The sequence below is a fragment of the Anthonomus grandis genome, chromosome 18, assembly GCF_022605725.1.
Source record: "Anthonomus grandis grandis chromosome 18, icAntGran1.3, whole genome shotgun sequence".
NCBI classification, from domain to species: Eukaryota; Metazoa; Arthropoda; class Insecta; order Coleoptera; family Curculionidae; genus Anthonomus; species Anthonomus grandis.
Window position 1 is genome coordinate 5,751,499 of NC_065563.1, and position 22,095 is coordinate 5,773,593.

The following is a 22,095-nucleotide window of genomic DNA, read 5'->3' on the forward strand; positions in this document are numbered from 1 at the left end:
CCGTAATGTGGTAGCATCATCAGCAAACTGAACTCCTCCTCTGCAGTCTCAATAAGCTTAAGTCATTTATAACTAATAAAAATAATACTGATCCTGGAGGTATTGCAGACTTAAAAGATCTAGAATCAGACAAACAGCCAGATTTTGTAACTCTCTGAGTACAGCTGGATTCATATTTATTGAGCATTAATAATTGAACAACACTTTTTCTGCATATTCGATTTCCGATTTAAGCGGCCATTATAATATTTAGCCATTGTTGCTTGAATTGTCTTTCTGTATAGGCTACGGTACTTCCAATGTATTTATTAGTTGTATATTTGCACAACTTAGTCATAAAATGGAGTTTTTTGCCGAAATTCTGGGTCCTGCTGTGACATTTTCTGACTTTTCAATTAAAACAGTTTTTTAGGAAAACACTTATTTATTATTATCAAAAATTTGACACATCTCGGAAGTCTCAAATTTAAAAACAAATCATGAAATAAAGTTCCTTTATACTAATTTATGGAGAAAAACCGGTTTCCTCCAGTTTCTAGAGACTAGTTTTTTAACTTTGTACATGTAGTTAAACAAAATAATAGTGGTAACTATAAATTATAGTAAAAGAACGGCAAACCTGAAAAAAAAGTATTAAAGTGAATTTGACAAAAACTTAGTTGATTATTATTTTAACTAAAAAATTGAAGTTATTCTTAAAAGTTTAAGGTTGCCAAGACGTATGATGGGTCTTAAAAGTTGAGTTTATTTCTCTGCTTTTCCGAGTAACGTCTCCTATAAATCATTCGACTAAAATTAAGGCGGTCAGTTGGCATTAAAATAGTGTAATAATGAATTCATTTGTTGAGTTTTCGGTGTATTTTTCATAGAAAATCTAATGAAAATGCCACATCCTTTGTGCTTTTCGGCTGGCACATTATAACTACCCATGCTATTACGTAACTGTTTCATTTTTAATAATAATTTTAAATTAAATCACTGTACTTGGATCCAAGCCTATTGGATAAAAAAAAATCAATTTTTAACAAGGCCATGACAAATTTTGCATAATTGGACACATTCCCAACAAAAAAAGACGTGTTCTGACCCTCAGATCAGTTGAATCTCCAATGATTCGAGTGATAAAAATACAAAGTGAACTATCGCCATGGAAAGTTTATTTATGTCTCTCAGTGATTCATTCTATGCGGTCATGGGAGCACGTTATACCCACATATATTTTTATTATTTAAGTTTATTTGTTGGTACAAAATAGATTTGAAAATATAAACACTCTTTGTCTTTGTCATACTCGTAATTAAAAAACTAACAATAAAATAAAAGAAACTCGTTCGAGATTGGAGTGTAATTAGCTATCCAGAAGCTGAATCTGGAAATAGGAGCATCTGACAGGAAGTTGTCAGTCGGGTTGTTCACTCCTAAAGCTGCCGGCTTCCAACGTTCGCCGAAGATAATTGTTTTTAAATGGCCTCCAGACATAAATAGACGGTCACTCTTTTATTTGCAATTTTCTATTCCAGTCTAGTTTCTATTTCTAAAGGGGCGTGGAACATTGACCTGTTAAAATAAACCAAAGAGTTTTTTACAATCTACTGGAATATTCGTGAAAAATGTTATGGATTGGCATAATTAAACATCAGAAAAACAATTTAAAAAAATGTTTTTTCTGTTTAAATGTTAGATGCCAATTAATTGTCTGCGAGCAAACTATCAATCATTTAGTCGTGAACATGATCATAGCAACGGGAATAAAGGATTTATGTGTATTTTTAAAAACTGTTGGCAGACTTAAAAAAAAATCAAATGAAACTGATGCAAAAATATAAGGGTGTTACATGATTTCTGATATATAATATTATGAAACCTTTTCCAAAAAATATGGTAGTTTCTTTGGAAAAAACATTCAATCCGACAAAAAAATACTTCAATAAAAACCATACTCTCCATCTAATAACCCAGTCGAATATTAAAATTATTTTTAACTCACCTTTACCTTTGCGCGATCACAAAATTAACGATAAATATTTGATTTAAAAATAAATTTGTGGCATTCTTAACGTCATCGTTATTACGTTTATCATACAAAAATAACTGGTTTGGCAAGACCAAGTTGTTTTCATGTGACTTTTTGTTTTCTTTTTGCATGTAGTTTTTTGACGTGCGTCAAATTTTGAATTAAAATAAATCGATCAGATTGATATGATTAACAGGCAAAATCATATAAAATGGGATATAAATTATAGGACATTTTTGTATTGGCATTTAGCCTCGCACTTGACATTCCAACATCCCACTCATTTCTTTGTTTTAATATAAAAAACTATAGCATTTTCTAACTGTAAGTGTAATTAGGGAATACAGTCATACGATTTCGCATAATTCTTGGGTCTGAGGTGGATTAAAATTGTTAGAAATTTCCTGCAGATCAATAGTGACTAAATGTGTTTTACAATATTTTTAACAAACACGTGTGCAAAACCTTGGCGGTGGGAATTCTAAAAATCCATGATTTATTTAAATACATAATTTACATAATAATCTGGCCTAACATAAATAAATTTTAGCCAAGACATTGTTAAACTGTGTATTTTTAGGCTTTAATAATGTATTTCGGATATTAATTAGTATTGGAACAGCTGCTGATACAATATTTGTCAATTTGGCCTTTTTACTCTAGGTATATGGTAGATCCAGTATATGCAGCACGTGCAATAATACTTATATTTTAATTTTCAAAATCAAAACAAACACTTGTCTGTTTCCCGAAAAGTGTTATTTCTGATACAAGGTCACCGATGTCCCATCCAGGGGATCTACACACGAATATGTTGCCAAGTATGCGGGATCAAACATTATTTCTAAAAAAAAGGCTAAAAATAAAAGCACCACGGTACTTTTGAGTAATTTGAATATGATTAAGTATTTTTCCTATTTAATTTTGCGATGGAGCACATCCGCCATTTTAAAAATTTATAATTAATAAATGTAGCCGGCCGTTCCGCCCTATAGTAAGTTCATACATTTTTTTATGTTTTACAGCTACTTCGATTCTTTTAGTTTTCTCTCTAGTGAAATAAAGCTATTTCTGAGACTCATGTATAATTTATTGTAGACCGTCGTAGGTCGAGGTGCTATTATTTAAATAAAACACCCCTTTTAATAAAACACGAAATATATTTTTAAATCGACTGTTTCTAACAAAGATTAGAAGGGAACTGCCATTATACTTTTTTAAAGTTTTTAAAGATTATTTTACAAAAACTATAGAACAAAGAAATCACTGTATTATACCAAAAATAAAAGAAGTGCTGAATATTAAATACGCTGAACCCTCAGCCGAGAGTGTTTACATAATCGGCATTGGGATAAAGAAAATAATTACTGTGGCGCTCTCTTAATCGTCGGAGTCGGAAAGATTGATGTATTGATAATGGCACAGATGTAAATAGCTCCGCACGGCGGAGCTATTTACATCTGTGATAATGGTTCTTGGGTGATATGACCACATGGCCATCCTGCAGCCCTTACGTCCTCGTAAGGATTCTGTAAAAGAAGAATTATACACATAAATAGAAGAGGTTGCCAGAATTTTTGCCAGAGGTGGCGATCACTTTTGTCTGAGATAACGATAAACTTTACTTGAGATAGCAATCGATTTTACTTGAGATGGCGATAAGTTTTGCCTGAGCTGGCGATCAGTTTTGCCTAAGATGGCGATCAATTTTGCCTAAGATGGCCATCAATTTTGCCTGAGATGGCGATCAGTTTTGCCTAAGATGTATTAAGCAAGATACGATTAAGAATGACTATGGATTTACCTTAACTTTTTTGAATTTCAAACGGCTTGATGTTTTCCAAGCAAACTGTTCCCTCGTAAGGTCTTTGTAATCTTTCTGTGTGAATGTCCTCTTTGATACGATACCTATCATTCGGATATACCTCGATAATTCGAAAGGGTCCTCTAAATTTTGGAAGTAACTTTTTACTTTCGTTATTGGCCGGAAAACTAGTAACTTTTGTCATCACTAAGTCCCCAACTGAGAAGAACTGAGGTGGAGATCTTTTCTTGTTGAATGTTAGATTTTGTTTCATTCGATTTTCATCCAGATTTTTGGTGGCTATTTTTCGACTTTTAGTAACATCTGAAGGTTCCTCGTCAGATATGGCATGTAGATCAGAGTCAGTTTTAAGATTAAACCCAAACAAATGTTCTGAGGGCGTGTATTGAGTAATTCGGTGTTTTGTACTGTTTAGTCCATGTTGAACTTGATCGATTTTTAAATCCCATTGATTCTTGTTAATATCTGCACCTGTAGCAGCAAGAGCATCTAAGATTACTTTGTTGACCCGTTCAACCTGTCCATTCCCTCTTGGTGTACCCACAGCTGTTGTGAACAATCGAATTCCTTTTTTGTCTATGTATGTTTTAAATTCACTAGATGTGAATGCAGATCCAGCATCGGTGATTATGCCTCTAGGGTTACCCAAGATTGAGAAAAGTCTTTGCAACTTTTCTATTACTTCCTTTGAAGAGGTATTTGGAACTGGATATATGTAGGTGAACTTAGAGAATCCGTCCACAATCACCAGAAGGTATTTATTGCCATTTTCTGTTTCTATAAACGGACCTAAGTGGTCTATGTGAAGAGTGTGGTGTGGCCTAGCATACTTGGGTATGAAATGAAGATAACCTGGTCGTTTACCGCTATGTTCCTTATGATAGAGACAGTGTAGACAAGCACCAATATATTTCTTAATAAATCGGTTCATTTTGGGAAACCAGTATGAACGTTTGATTCTATCAATCGTTTTATCAAAAGAAAAATGACCAATATCGTCATGATTAGCCTTAACGATTTGCCACCTACATAGTTTGGGGACTACTATTCTGAGACCGAATGGAGTTATTCGGAATAACTTGTTTCCTCGGAGATCAAAATGATCAAAAATTTCTTTTTTATTTTCATTGTCACCGCTTGATAAAATTTCTTAAATTTCTTTTATGTCATTATCAGAGTCTTGTGCCTCTCGTAAATAATCATTTTCTGTTATAAGCTGTACTTGTTTTGTATTAACTTCTATATTATTTTGAAAGTTACGGCTTACTGCATCGACATGCTGCATTTGAGAACCTGATTTATGACACATTTGAAAATTAAAGTCTTGAAGAAAAAGAATCCAACGCGCAATGCGTGGAATAATTGTTTGTTTATTCCAGGCATTTTTAACTGCGTTGCAGTCCGTAAAAATAGTAAATTCATTTCCCATTAGATAAAATCGAAATTTTTCAAGAGTTTTAACGATTGCTAATAGCTCTAGCTCAAAGGAATGATAGTTTTTTTCTGAGTCAATTGTTTGCTTACTGAAAAATGCTACAGGGTGTTCAAGGCCATTTTCTTTTTGCACGAGGATACCAGCAAATCCATCCCTATTAGCATCCGTATAAACTATTATGGGTAATTGCGGATTAAAAAGTGCCAAGATCGGTTTTGAAGTTATTTGTTCTTTTAAACTATCTACAATTTTTGAATGGCTCTGAGTCCAAGACCATTTTGAATTTTTTCTTTAACAACTTTGTTAAAGGTGCTGATATACGAGCAAAGTCTTTAATAAATTTGCGAAAGTATCCCACCAAGCCTAGAAATTGTCTTAATTGATGTTGACTTTTGGGATAAGGAAACTTTGAAACCGAAAGTATTTTTAAATCAGAGGGTGATATTTTATTAAAACTTATTTCATAACTTAAATAATTAAGTTTTTCTAGCAAAAAGAAAGACTTTTTTAATTTGATAGTTAAACCATAATTTTTAACAATTTCTACTACTTTACTCAAAATTTCAATACCTTCATAAATTGTTTTGGAGGGGATCAGCAGATCATCTAAATATGGTACCACCTTATAGCAACGAAGAGGAGAAAATATTTCATTTATAAACTGTTGAAACACCGAAGGAGCATTATATAGTCCAAAAGGGACTCTCAAGTATTCGTAATGTCCTTCGGGTGTTGCAAAAGCTGTGTAAGGAATAGATTCGTGACTCATAGGGATCTGATGATACCCCGAAGCCAAATCTAAACTTGTAAAATATTTATACTCTGATAAATTATCAATTATTTCTTTAATAATTGGCATAGGAAATTTATTTTTAACTGTAATTTTATTTAAAGATCTATAATCTACAACCAATCTCTTTACCCCATTTTTCTTATTTACTAGTAATGTCGGACTTGAGTAAGGTGATTTACTGTCTCTAATAATACCAGCATCAAGTAATTCTCTAATAATATTTCTCAATATTATTTTATCTTGCTTACTGCAACGATAAGCCCTATGGGTTACTGGTTTTTCTGTTGTTAATTCGATAGAAAGTGAGACTGAATGAGCTTTTCCGATTACGTTTAGTGACTCAAACATACAAATTTTATAATTTAATAAAAGATTGGATATTCCATTTTCATTATTTAATGAAATTTTAGAATTAATATTTATATTTTTGAGCCACTCAGGAATATTTTCTTTATTTTTAAAATGAAGGAAATTATCAATTCTGTAATAAACAATATTTGGATTTTCTGTGAAGTTCGCGCCAATTAAAACGTCGAGTTTAAAATTTACATCCTCTATAATGTAATATTTTATATCGAGGTAAACTTCGTCAATTTCCGTTACTTCAGAGACATATTGCGATACTGTGGTTCCCAATCCTAAAAACCCAGAAAGTGAAATTGGATTTTCAAGATTGTGAACCTTCAGATTAAATAAATCAACTAAGGATTTTTTTATGAGCGAACATTCACTACCAAAATCAATAAATCCTTCACATTCATTTTTATTAATGAAATTTTTTTTGTAAAATTGTAAAAAAAAGAGGCTCTGCGTTTGTAATAAGATTAAACTTTTTAGATGTGTTACTAGTAATATAAGATTTTTGGGGTTTATTGTTTTCAGCTAACTGACTTAGCTTGTTGTATTATTTTTTTTTTAAACAGTTTGTTTCAATATGACCTTTAATATTACAGAAATTACATGTTTGATGTTTATGACGACAAGTCAGGCGACTATGGCCATTTTTACCACAGGCTACACACAACATAGATTTTTCTTTTTCTGCATTTTGTTTACTCGTAGAGGGTAGATAATTTATTTTATTATTTAAATCAAATTTTTGGAAATTTTGCTTAGTTCTTGAACTGCCAGCGATTTCGATTTTACTTACAGGCGACGAAACATACAATTTATTTTTGAGATATGCACCTAATGTATTAAGATCGGACATATTAGAGGCTTCAACAGCTGAGGTTATGTTATCGTCCCCGATTGCTCCACAAATTAAAGAAATTTTATCAGAATCTGTAAAATTTACTTTTAATTTGTTAATTATAGATAAATGTTTAAAGTAAAAATCATATAATGATTTAGCAGCCCTCAGTAGGTTTATGGTTAAAAATGTTCATTAAAAGTTTAAAAGCATCTCTTTTTGACTGAAAAGTAGAAATTAAAATATCTTTCCATTTTGCCCAAGTAAACCGAGACCATCCCAGCTCATTTTCTATGTAACTATCGTACCATAGTTTTGCAGTGCCTTTTAGTTTGATTAAGGCTTGGAAGATCGTAATACTGTCGGACCACTTATATGTTTTGGCATTATATTGGACAATTTCTATCCAATCAATAATATCGATAGATTTAGGGTCAAAATCAGGTATAATTGTCGATATTTTTGAAGTTAAACTTGTTTCTGTGGATGGCTGTTTAAAATATTGACGTGGGGGTGTATAACTTACAGTTTTTCGGCTGGTATGTACCTTTATGTGTTTCTTTTCGTGCACTTTTCTCTTATGCTTTCTATCACTTGAACTACTACACACTGAACTAGTAGACGACGATGAAGATCCATTAAGTTCTTGGTCACTTGCCCGAACAAAACACCGGGTCAATGTTTATTCAACCACTTCTGATGTAGACCGGCGTAGGTCGAGGTGCTATTATTTAAATAAAACACCCCTTTCAATAAAACACGAAATATACTTTTAAATCGACTGTTTCTAACAAAGATTAGAAGGGAACTGCCTTTATCCTTTTTTAAAGATTATTTTATAAAAACTATAGAACAAAGAAATCACTGTATTATACCAAAAATAAAAGAAGTGCTAAATATTAAATACGCTGGACCCTCAGCCGAGAGTGTTTACATTATCGGCATTGGGATAAAGAAAATAATTACTGTGGCGGTCTCTTAATCCTCGGAGTCGGAAAGATTGATGTATTGATAATGGTTCTTGGGTGATATGACCACATTATATACAATAATTTTTAACTTAAATCAAGCCAAACAGAACCTTAATGATAGATTATTAATTAAATATATTTTTATGTATTGTGGCACCTCATAAATATGGATTTAAAAATAATATCCAAAAGACATTTATAGCATTTAAGTTTGTTTAATCTAGAATATGTGAATAGGCAGTTTCTTATTTATAAGTATGTAACTAAATATATGTGTGTCCAGAAAAGTCATAAATAAATACTTAAGTGCCCTATTTAGTTGACAGATGTAGGGCCCCGGCACTGAATAATAGTTGTTTGGGACTGAAGAGAGTTTTAGTTTTAAGCTGAGACTCGGAAACTAATTGTATTAAGATTGTGCGAACCATTTTTGAGTTTTAATTAAAACAGTTAATTCAATAATCACTGTTTCATTTTGCCCACAATAGTATTTATATTAAGGATGAGTAGTTATTCTTTTATTTAACACCTTTGCCTATATTAACTGAATTTTTATATAAATTAAATACATAATTTATAAAATATTAATAGCGTGTACAAAAGCTAAATTTGTCTATTTAAGAACATTTAAACATAAAACAAATAAAATTTGAAAAATTATTCTTTACGAAATCTTTCTGTTCCGGCCGCAGATTATCCATAGTAGGTTCAGCCCAACTGACGCCTGACCTTCACATACAAAATGAAGTTTATCATCATTGTGGCAACAATGTGCAAAACAAATGTGAGCCAAAATCTTATTATTTGTATTTACATAATGAGAGTATATTTTTATTTAAAGAAATAATGCAACGCTCTTTAGAACCCTAAACATTGGATTAATTTAAAATCCTCTATTCATAATCTATTAAAAACAATTTAAATTACCATAACATCAAAACCAATACGCAACTTCGGCAACGCTGCATAAAAGAGAAATGATTGTCGTGATCCCGATCATCATCCATCTTTTTCTTGATCACGATGATTGACCTTGGTTGGCCAACAAGAGAAAAAGACAGACGGAGACAATTATCGATTTATGTCACAGTATGTTTTTATTTCAAGTGACAGTGACGTTTCTCCTTTCTTCAATAAACAATTAAATTTTCCTTGTAAATCACACATTTTTATATCGTGGGGAGGCTTCAAGTGCTTTTAGTACAAAAAAAAACGTGACTTTCAGGTGTGGAAAGTACAAACCTCGTCTATTCTAAAAGGTATGGGAACGGTTTTATTTGTTAAATAGTTATATTATTGTTCTATTGTTCGGTTTTATAGGTTAACGTCGAACAACGCCCTGAAACCTAAATAATTACCACTCTTTTTCACTGAAAGTCTGCCTACCATTCAAAATAGAAAATAGTAAAATAGTAGTTTGTTGTTTCTTTAACATACAAATTCATTGTTATGCATAAATCTCCATAGAATTTATTTTTCTTAGAAAGTATTATTCTATTTGGTTTAAGTGTTAAAGATACACCTGTGTTACTAGAATCCTGATTAGAACAATCAATAAATTAAGGTAATTAGATTAGTATAATCTGAGTGAATATTTACCCACAATTTTACACCTTTTACTTGCATTTTAAAGTCACTCTATATATTTGGTGTCTTACAAGCTTATTTGTTTTTTTCAGACTTCGTCCACAACAACAACCACTACAATGACAACCCCAGCCAAGCTATATGGAAAAGATCTCAGTGTGTATGAAGATGTGGATGTAGACACCCTCTTAGATAAGTTAACCCCCGAAGAAATTAATATTTTAGCCAAAGAAGTAGATCCAGATGTAAGTACTAATCTATTGTTTAAAAAAAAGGGGCACTAAAAATTAATGTTTTGATAACATAAATACCTCTAATAAATGTTCATCTGTTAAATCAAGCCAATTTTAAACCTCAAAATTACAATATAAATGAACCATTAATGTTTTTTTTTATATGTGATTCGTAAGTAACTTGGCATTGTTTTAACATTAAGTGATGCATAATTAAAAGCTTTTGGCACCTAACTAAATATACACCTACTATCTCATTACTAAATATTAAATAATGATTTTGGCAAAAAGTAAGCCCTAGAATAATATGTAAATCTTCTTTCTTTGATTTTCAAAAAGCATTTGAGACTGTAGACTGCAAAACTGTTAAAGATATTAGAATGTTAGGGAACGACAGGACAAGTTTTAAATTGGTTTCAAGAGTATGTTTTAGAAGATAGATGACAAAAAACTAGAATAGGGATAACAGAATCTTTAAGTAAATTAAATGAATTGACCTCTGATTCTAATTACCACAATATGAGCATTTTAGCATCTTTAAATGGCACCAATTTTATTAAAGACCTTTATTTTCTGTAAGTGAAAACACAGTGGAGGAGGTTTTGCAAAAAGTACAGGAAATATTAAATAAATTTAATGATTTTTAAAACTAAATAAACTAATATTAAACATAGAAAAATAAAAATTAATATCAGTATGAGCTAAAAATAAAATAGAAAACCATGAACTAAAAATGAAAACAAAACTTTTTAGTTAGAAAAGAACTGTTTTCCAGGGTCAGTAAAAAGCTTAACTTTACATGCCGGCATTACATTGTTTGAAGCAATACTGTAACCACATTTTGACTATTATGCAACTATTTTGTATCTAATGTCCAAAAAACATATTGCATCCTTAGAAGTTTGGATCTTTTATTTAGCAGGGGACTGAGACTAATCCTTAGGTTTAATAGATATACTTCTATAAGGGTAATGCTCACAGTTTTTAAGCAGTCTTCAATAAAACAATGATTTTTTTTTTACTTACTATATTTGGTTTATAAACTTAAAAGAGGTTTAATGCCTATATTTAATTGAATATTTTAATGTATTTTTGACATTAAGAACTCATATATATAACTCTAATAAGAAACATGAAGGGTCTTATCAGGTTTCTGATAATATAAGAAATGCATTAAGAGTTATATATGTGATACAGTAGCAGCATAAAACAGTGCATAATGACATAGTTCACAATATGCAGTCTTGAGAATGTGTGGATATACCCTTCTGGAAAAATTCTTTGCAATGCATATATGCATTTTAACAGTCACTGTTTGTGTGGATCCCAACCAAGCTTAGAGTCCAAATAGACACCAAGAAATATTGCATTTTGATAACATATTATATTGTTGGACTTATCCTGGTTACAAATAAGGGTATTTTGTTGGAACTATTGCTTAGCTTTCAATTGTGCATCACATGCTCTGTCCATTGTTTCCTCAAACCTCCACTTATAGGTACTGAGAGATGTTTTAAATTTCAAAATTGATTCTTTCTTCTTATGGGCTTATTTATTAACCAATTTAAAAAATAATCATATAAAATTATTGGGAAAAAATCTGCACTTTATAATTGGTGTTACTAACATGCTATTGATAAAAATAAAGTAGAGGCCAAAAATAATGGTTTGAAAATTTCAAATCGGCATGTAAAAGATTCAAGAATGCATATTATTTTTCTGTGATTACTTGATTAAAAATTAAAACTTTTAATGCATTCATGGCACTCTATCTTTAAATTAAAAAAAATCATTATTTCTATTACTATGCTTCCTGTTATACTGGAAGTGATGGAAACATTATAATATGTCAAAAGATGCTCTTATAATGATTCTATTGATATACGAAAATTGATTTGTTCATCTTGAAAAGTAAAAAGGTTATTATATTAGAAATAGTAGTGGTTCCAGTACCAACTCTACTACTAAAGTGATAACTTTTGAGTTTATGAATTGGGACACACAGTCAAAAGCCTCTATTCTATTATTCTATTATTAAAAGCATTATAAATATCTGATACCCAATACATTCTACCAGAAGTAGTGTTTAAACCTATCCTAAATCTAAATTGACAATCAGTATAAAAAGTATAAAAAAATTATTGTTCTTCAAATACTCTAAGATTCTTTTGGCAATGTATTGTTTCCAAAATCTTTGACAGAAGTGGCAATAATGAGATTAGGTAGTAGTCGTTCAATGCATAGGTATACTAATTTTGTCATAAGAATTAGTAACAATTCCTTAACCGTTTGTATTTGAATTCATTGATCACAGGTTTAGAACTATGTTTACAAGAAACTCATTAAATTCATTAGCCATGAAATATCTGGGAGAATTTATTATACATGTTCATTTAAATTTATTCTGTGCAATGTGAATCAAGTTGTTATTTTAATCTTTCTTTGCATTGATAATTGCACTCACTCTGTTTTTTTTTTAAATTAACATTGACAGGTGTACAATTTCTGTTAGCAATATCTGAAAGAAAATATAAATGATCCGCATCATGAGCAACTCATCACTAAATTAATTTTATTTTTTATTTGTATGCTTACTTGAAAAGTGTTTTTACTAACCTGAGTAATTGGCCGAAACACCCTTCTCTCATTATTATTTACAACAATATATGGAATATCATTTCTATCTGGATATAGTATCCACCACACTTATACCACAGTCACCTACCAGCTGAAAATTTAAAAAAAAATATTGCTTATACAGTTACTGTACCTAGTAAGCAAAAAGGTCATCTGAGAGAAACTCAAGAAGGTCATGTCTTTGTCTGTAGGTGTGTGTAGAAGAGTTAGGACTATAAAAGTGTCTCTGTGTATACAGGGTGTCCTGAAATTACATCACAATATTTTACCAGCCGCATGTTTGTCTAAAAATAAGACAAAAAGTCCATATACAGTTTGGTTCAAAAGTGCATTGTTTTTAAGTTACAGGGTGTTTTATGAATCATGTTAAAGATGGTTTTTTGTTAATATATCCGGAACGCCTAGTTGTAATCTTTTGAAATTTTCAACATTTACTATTGGTTTTATTAAAAACTAATATTACAACCATTTTTGCCAAAATATATACAGGGTCGTGTAAAATAAGTGGTCGGTAAAGTTTAAATTGTTAAAACTTTTTTTCTAGCAACGTCGTGATAATTTTGGTATTAGAATTGAAAAGAACAAACATTTTTACATCAAACAAAAAACGTGCTCTTGTCTAATTTCGATAGGAGCTTCCGTTTTCGAAAAAATTAGATGTAAATGTTTTGCAAAGAGAACGCGTAAGTTATTTTGGTAACAGTTAATTAAATTCAAAAGCATCTTAAAAATCCGTTGGGGATAAGTGGTTTCAATTTTGCTGAAGACACAATCTTGCCCTACGCGTTATTGCGCGAGTAGCCCTTAAAACAAAAAAATGGATTTCTCATTATTTCATTAACAGCCCAATTAATCCTTTGCATCAGTTGTTCACGGGTATTTATCTCCACGGCATATACCACTTCATTTAAATGTCCCCATAAATAATAATCTAACGAAGTTAGATCTGGAGATCGAGGAGGCCAATTTATAGGACCACCTCGACGAATTCAACGTTCAGGAAAATGGTTATTTATCCACTCACGCACATTGCGACCAAAATGAGCACGCGCTCCGTCTTGTTGAAAAATCATGTTTTGGCGTAAGATAAGAGGAACTTCTTCCAGAAGCTCCACAAGATTATTTTCCAGCATATGAAGATAATTCTCCGAAGTTAGCCGATTGGGTTCGATTAATCCCGCCCACAAATTTACCGAAAACCTTCTTTGAAAATTACTAGGCCTCGTGGCTCTTAGATTGTGATCTGCCCAAAAATGCATATTATGCATGTTAAATGAACCATTTCGTGTGGCTTCGTCCGTCCATAAAATGGAAGGAATTAAGTTTGGATTATTAATTACCCATTGACAAAATTGGATCCTCAACGGAAAATCGTCTGGCTCTAAATCTTGGACCCGCTGGTAATGACGGATGTAACCCTTGGGATCTTAGCATTCTTCCAATCTAATAAAAATTAAATTACTATCGTAACAATAAGTAATTTTTTTAATTACTTACTATAGACCGAGGGATATGTGTGGCTCTTGACACATTTCTTATACTTGCCCCCGGATTTTCTTCAAAAACATTTAAAACATTTTCTAAATTAAAATCTTCTTGTGGTCTGCCTTGTCCACGAGCTCTTTGAAAACTTCCATTATTGAATAAATTTCGGTGAGTGTTTATAAAAACTTGATGATCTGGAATATGTCTTAGGGGAAATCTTCGGCGATACTCACGGACAGCCGCTAAAGAACTGCCATTACAAAAACCATAAACAAAATGCATGTCAGCTAACTCTTGATTTGTAAATCTATCCATAATTTTTGAAAAATGAATCACAAAAAAGAACTAATTTACTTTGCCCAAGCAAATTTAAAAAATGTGAAATGTCAACAAAACGTTAAACAAAATTTAACAAATAAACTATTTGTCAACAAACACAGCCAACTATTATTTTATAGGATGTTATTTGTAGTTACTTTTTGAAATACCAATTCATGATTTATTAATAATTGATTTTTTCGAAAACGGAACCTCCTATCGAAATTAGACAAGAGCACCTTTTTTGTTTGATGTAAAAATGTTTGTTCTTTTCAATTCTAATACCAAAATTATCACGGAGTTGCTAGAAAAAAAGTTTTAACAATTTAAACTTTACCGACCACTTATTTTACACGACCCTGTATACATTTTGGCAAAAATGGTTGTAATATCAGTTTTTAACAAAACCAATAGTAAATGTTGAAATTTTCAAAAGATTACAACTAGGCGTTCCGGATATATTAACAAAAAACAATCTTTAACATGATTCATAAAACACCCTGTAACTTAAAAACGATGCACTTTTGAACCATACTGTATATGGACTTTTTGTCTTATTTTTAGACAAAGATGCGGCTGGTAAAATATTGCGATGTAATTTCGGGACACCCTGTATATGGAGTTATTAACTTGTAATTTTTAAACAAAGTGATCACTTTATTACCTATTTTCAGCTTATTGAACATTAGGATAAAATAGCTACAATTAAAACAATTGAATTAGAATTTTCTATATGAATTATATCAGTATAATATTTTAGGATTCATTTTTACCCCCATCTCAAAGAACCAGCTATGATTGTGATAAAGAGGCGACAGGACCCTTAAATAGGAAACAACTAATAGAGCATATAAATAAAGAGGCAATAGAGACCCCAGATCGACCAGAACTGAAACCTTATGTACCTGGAGTTGTGAGAGGGAAAAAAGTAAGTTAAAATATAATTAAATGTTGAATTGTCATTTAAACTTTATTTGTTGGCTTAGTGGATTCCACCTCCTCCTGCACAGAAGGAAATTGAGGCAGAGGAGAAGATTAGTGTAGATTTAGGAGATGAATATGAGCATGCACTGTCCAGTGCATCACAAGAAGAAATCATTGATTTGGCAGGTACATGCTTTATTATATTATATTAATATTCTGTTAGAAACCGGTTACCATTCAGGATATGAAAGGTGCAATAAATAAATGAGTAATTACTCATTTGGTATAAGAATAAGTAATTTATTTTAAATAAGAGAGAAACCAGAATGTAAATGACAAAACTAAACTTTCTATCTTTATTAGTAATTAAATTAATTACTTTGTTTACACAAACAGCTGATCCTTGCTATTTGCTCCAACATCTGTTATTGTACATTTTCTGTAATTAATATAAAAGCGATTGCGGGTATTTTTATGTAGGCGAGAGCGGTACTTGAAAACACGCCGCGGTGTATCTTTTTTTTAATTTATTTGCCACGTTTTATAATTTATTTAAAACCGAAATACGGATGATCTAATCCGTGTGTTTTTGTGCTTTCTGCTCCTGATGATTAACATTTGAACTGGCCATGAATAAGCAGATCATACAGAAAAAAAAGAATTTTTAAAAGATCAGGATATAATAATAATAATAATAACAAGAAGAAATACCTTTATGTTACGTAGAAAATTTATAAACAAATTCACTTTAAATTTCAAATTTCAAACAAACATAACATTTAAAACACTTTACCATAAAATTTACACACATTACCAAAATTAATTATAACAAAACAGATTGAAAAAATAAAAAAAAATAAAAACATCTTTTTGATAAATTTGATAAAAAAATAAGTAAAGCTGTCAATAAAACAGAATTTAGAGGAAGTAAATTAAAATATTTAATAGGAAACAAACTAAAACACTAAAATGATGTAACACTTAAAACAATGTACACCCATTATTATCTATCTAAAAAAAAAAAGAAATTAATTTTTCTGAAAGACACAACCAATGGTTTAGATTTGAGGTCATTAGTAAATGTATTATAAATTTTAACTGCATTATAACTAAAGAAGCCTTGAAATTTGGAAGTTTTATGTTTTGATAACATAATACTTCATGTTATGCCACTGAGATGCCAGAAATAATGGAGTAATGTGGTCACATTTTCTTTTGTCATTACAAAATTTAAGGAAGCATTTGGTAGTTCCTGTAAGCTTGATTTGTCCCTTTGAGGAAGGGCTGGCCAAAATAGTATATTTCCATAATTTAGAAAGGATAATACTAAAGAGTCAGTAAGTTTTAGTTTGATAGTGGTTGATGAAATATCCTTATGCATGTATAAAATTCTTAGATTATAATATGCTTTTTGTAAAATGGTATTGACGCGATTTTCAAAATTAAGTTGGTTATCTAGAATTATACCTTTTTTCGCAACTAGAAGCATTCTAGTTTACATCAATTGTTATATTAAAGTTTACTTTCTGAATGTTAGGCATGCCGAAAAGTAATAGTTTGGGTCTAGTACTAATTAAGATTAGAGCTAGTTTATAAAAGCGACACCTAAACAATTGTATCTAGGTCAGCATCAAAATCCCTCTTATGGTATCATTCAGCTTACAAAAGGGAAAGTAGTGGTAAAGTTGAACATCGTTTGCATACTGATGAGACTTACAGGTATTTTAAAATTCGTTAAAATAGCAGATCTAAATGGAAAATAAAAGTGGCCCCAAAATACTACTTTGTGGAACTCCTTGACTAATGTTCATATAATCAGAAAAAGTTAAATTCATTCATTCAGTGCATTCTACATACTAAATAGTCTCTCAGTAATTCTATAAGACTCATGTAAGCGAAAATATCTTAATTTGGTGAGAAAAAGGGAATGATCGAGGGTGTCAAAAGTTTTGCTGAAGTCTAGCAACACCAAGGCAGTTTAATTTTTATTATACAGCGCCCGAAAAATGTCATCACATACATGAAGTAATGCAGTAATGGTACCATGTTGCATTCGAAATCCAGACTAGGTACTTGGAAAGTATGTCGAAGAATTCTTATCATTGAGCTAAAAGATTTATGCCAATAAATAGTTTAAAATGCCACTAAAATAAATTTAAAAACATTGTTTCCCAAGATTTGCGACAAAATTAGAAAGATTTATTCTTAAAGTATATATGTATCGTATACTAATGGAACTAAACTAATACTTCGTTCAGTAGGTACCCTTTGTTCTCAATAACTTTTTGACATCTACTCGATCCAATGATATTGAAAATTACAGCCGGATCTATTGATTTCCAGGCATTTTCGACCTCCTCAAATAATTGAGCACGATTACGGAATTTTTGGAGCGTATTTGTCTCTCAATTATCTCCCAAAGATTATTTTCAATTGGGTTTAGTAGTTGTAAGGGTGGTGGAGATAGAGCTCGGCAAATAGGCCTGCACAGTCCCTTTTCGTCAACCCCAGAATCACCCACCCCTACGCCTCCACTCCCAATGTGTGGTCTTCACTAAGTCGGCCTTTTAATAAAGACTTGCACGTTGTTCCAGTCCAGATTGATGATTTTTCCGTTGGAGTATCGTTTATCCGAAAGTTTTTCTTCTCAGGCGACTCCACCTATCACAGATATCTAGTATCTATTTTCCTACCCTATACCGCAATTCGGGCAGAGTGGGCTTTTTCTTATACCAAGAAGGTGTAGATGCCTGTTTAGAATGTTATGCCCAGTCAGGATTCCCACCAGGTCTTTGATACTTGGTCTTTGTTAGCAGTCGCCTTGCTTTAGAGCCGTCATGGTCTGGTATCATTTCCTTGGCCTGTCTACATCTTTCTGTCTTTCTCCAACTCTTTCTTGTTTTTTCAGGCCGAATTATTAAGTGCCTGGGAGATTTGTTTTTTGCTAAGACCGAGACAAGGTTCAGGGCCTACGATTGTCTTGCCAGTTCGTCGGCCATTGCCGTCGATCGACACCCTGGTGTCCCGGGACCCACCTCAGTCTCACTTCCCTGTGTACTCAAAGCCTTTCCAAAGCGTCTCTGCATTCCTGGACTAGCGCTGAGCTGGCCCTGGGTTTCTGAATCGCCTTAAGGGCAGCTTGACTATCAAAGTAGATGCAAATCCCCCCGTTATCCTTCAATGCCTCTCGTTTGTTTGCTACTTCGAATATAGCAAACACCTCCCTTTGGAAAACTGTCTTGTATTTCCCTAGCGAAAAGGATTCCCCTGTGCTCGTTTTCATCCTGTACACTCTGCCTCCTATGTACCAGGCCTGGACAACCATTTGGCTCTTTAATTTGGTTCGCCGACCATTCTTCCCTTGTCGGGATTTCGATTTAAAACTCCTTCTTTAACCTTAATTTGCCACTCTTTATAGTACATCTGGATGTCAGAATTGGTATGTTCTTACACATCCTGAGGGCAATCGTCATATGGGCTTGTCCTAAGTGAACATTGCGCCACCCTCCGCTATCCTTCATCCTCTTATGCGCCGTCATGGCCTCCCTCTCAATCTAGACTGGGAGGTCCGGTAGCCCAAGAAGAATATTTAGTGGTGCCGCAGGTGTTGTTCTCATAGCTCCAGTAATTCTGAAGCAGACCAGTCTTTGTAGTCTGGTCAGCTCTTGGGCGTTGATGACCTTCAATCCGTATTGACACCATACCACAAATCCGTATGAGATCCTCGGTCGTATGACTGCAGTATAAAGCCACTGGAGAACGTGAGGCTTTGGGCCCCATCTTGTGTTAAAATAAATCCATGCTATTCAGTTTATTATTTAGTCTAATGTAAGTATCGCCATCTAGATAATATGTACAATGTAACACATGTTCCACTGTTTATTTGCTGTGTGCGGTTAATGATTACGACTTAGCAAGCGTGTCGTTTTATTTCGATCCACGAACCCGTTTTGTAACATCTTGTACCTATTGTTCGCCGTAATTGCCATATTAGGGCTGTTGCCTTAGTTACTGCCTGCTCTACGTGAGTTTTAAACGTGAGTTTGCTGTCTAAAGTAACTCCCAAGTATTTGACTTGCTGCCTCAAAGTTAGGCGAGTCTGATACGTAATGGGAGGTTTAAAGCCTGTCAAATTCCGCCTCTTAGTAAAGAGAATGAGCTCGGTCTTTTCTGGTTTGACCGACACCACTCTTCCATTATCCCGCACGCGGCTTGCATACGCTCACAGACTGCGTTCACGAATTTACACGTTACTATCCCTAGTCCGTCGTCCGCGTATACCTGTGCATAGAATCCTTCAAGTTCTAGTTTCCGGAGGAGACTGTCCAGGCATTAAAGGTGTGGCGAAAGGCAACTGCCTTTCAATTGGTAATTTAAGTACGGAGATTGTGGTGGCCTTTTTAAAACTTTAAATTTATTTTCCACAAACCATTCCTTCACCAGTTTGACGGTATATTTGGGGTCGTTCCCATTCGGCCTAAGACAACATTACATCTTCCAATATAGTACGATGCTTTGTAGATTGGACCTATTCCATAACCCGAAAAACAACCCCAAACCATTATATTGCCGCCTTCGTACTTAACTGTACCAGAAACATATTTTGGATCAAGTCTTTTATTTACTGGACCATGCATGAACCTTGCTCCATCACTCCCAAAAATATCAAACTTAGTCTCGCCACTAAACAAAAGTTTGTTTCAGTCTTTAACACTTTAGTGACGGTGACGTGTTGAAAACATCATTCTAGTGAGCACAGTTTTGATAGATGGGGTTTTCTAGCTGGTCGCCTTCCAGGAAGCCTCCAGTAATCGCCGCTGAATAGTCCTGGAAGAAACTCCCGAAACCTCCAACTTAGCCAAAATTGGATTTCCAGACAGCCGCGGATTATTTTAAAGTACGGAAAGTTAGAATTGACAAATTGACGAAAGCACAATCTCTCTAATTTTGTCCGATACTGTATATAGGGGGTAAGATAGGGAATTAGGAAATAGATCATTTTAATTCCGATACCGTCCGATCAGTTATCCGTTTTTAGTTTTTTATATTTCGTAAGTGCTTTCTGCCATAATTTCATCATGAACCAAATGTTATCAGTAATCCATGGTGCCTTAGTTTTAGTAAATTTCTTAGAAGTCTTGAAAAGAGCGTGAATATTAAATAAATCAGAAACGTTTTTTTGAAAAAACATTACTATTAATATACATTTTTTTAAAAGGGAACCATTTTTTTAATGCAGAATCAGAAAGAACGCATCTTTTTATAAAGGATATAGTACAAGTGAATAAGCAATTTTTAACGAAAAATTATGATAAAATGTAAAATTAAAGAAATACCTATCTAAATTAAATGTTGAGCACCGTTAACAACCTGCCAATAACCAAGGCGATTTAAAAATTCTTTTTGAACGTTGTCAATGACATCTGGAGTAATATTTCTAATTTCCTGGCGAATTTGTTCTTTTAAATCTTCTAAACTCGCTGGTTTAGTGACATACACTTTACTTTTTAAGTATCCCCATAAAAAGTAATCGAGGGAAGTTAAATCTGGCGATCTGGGTGGCCATTCAATGAACCCTCGTCTACTTATCCAACAATTTTTAAAAACTTCTAGATAATTGCGAGAGGGTAAAGGATAGTGTGGCGGGGCTCCATCTTGCTGGAAAAAAATATCATGTTGGTGCATATCGGGTTCTTCCAAATCCGGATACAAAGTTATCAGAGCCGGGATAAGATCATTTTGAAGAAAGTCCAAATACCTCTTACCAGTGAGAGTGTCATCAAAAAGTAATGTCCTAAAACTCTTCCTTCCACTATACCGCACCACACATTGACTTTTTGAGGGTTGTTGTTTGTTGTGAATGACATTCTGTGAACCAATGGGGAATTTCGGTCGTCCAGTATCGACAATTCTATCTGTTCACATGGCCATTTAGAATAAACGTTTCGGCAGAAAATATTATCTGTTTTACAAAATGATTATTATTATTACATAATTGCTGCATTTGCTCACAAAATTCATTTCGGCGATCAAAATTATCTTCTGATAGCTCTTGAAGTAAGAATATTTTATAAGGGTAGAACTTTGCTTTTTTCAATACTTTATTCACAGTAGATTGTGATAAATTAACATTAGAAGCCATGCCTGTGATTATGGCTTTGAGATATCTTGGACCGTTAACAGAACGATAGGCTCATCTTCTTCAGTTATTGAACCCCGACCAGCTTTTTGAGTATCCTGAACATGCCCGAATTCACGAAACTTTACGTAACTCTGCTTACCATGCTTTGGCTAATAGGCGACCGATCAGGATGAGTTGCATTAACTCAACTAAACCACCTCCTTTTGAGTACGCGATATATCTCCGAAACCAATCATGCACAAAATTTCGATTTTTTATATTTAATTTCCACATAGAAAAATCCTAAACCCAATATTAAAATCAACGGGTTCGGGCATTTTTTTCAGAAACGGTCCATTTCATTTTTATTGAATTTATCCGCTACTTTACAGATGCATTGTATACATTATTATTAATATCAGTAAGATTAAATAAATTTTGCCAGTTAATTTTAAACACGTTATTAAGAAAATCTATAAATTCAAAATTAGAATAGTCCTTGCAGGTATGAAAGGTAGGTGGAAATTAAAGAACGATTAGATATTATGTTATACATATGA

The 22,095-nt window shown here is 32.7% G+C and overlaps 1 protein-coding gene across 9 annotated transcripts in view; it reads left to right on the forward strand.

Moving 5' to 3' along the window:
• LOC126746905 (tropomodulin) overlaps window positions 1-22,095 on the forward strand; it is a 152,485-nt gene that overhangs the window by 51,222 nt on the left and 79,168 nt on the right. For 7 of the 9 annotated variants that reach the window (XM_050455325.1, XM_050455324.1, XM_050455319.1 and 4 more), the window contains exons 2-4: window positions 9,910-10,062; window positions 15,251-15,418; window positions 15,477-15,600. In XM_050455325.1, the coding sequence (XP_050311282.1) occupies window positions 9,910-10,062; window positions 15,251-15,418; window positions 15,477-15,600 (445 nt within the window). Of the gene's footprint in view, window positions 1-9,323; window positions 9,490-9,550; window positions 9,795-9,909; window positions 10,063-15,250; window positions 15,419-15,476; window positions 15,601-22,095 lie in introns of those variants that run through there. The other 2 variants (XM_050455328.1, XM_050455327.1) reach the window with 2 other exon arrangements.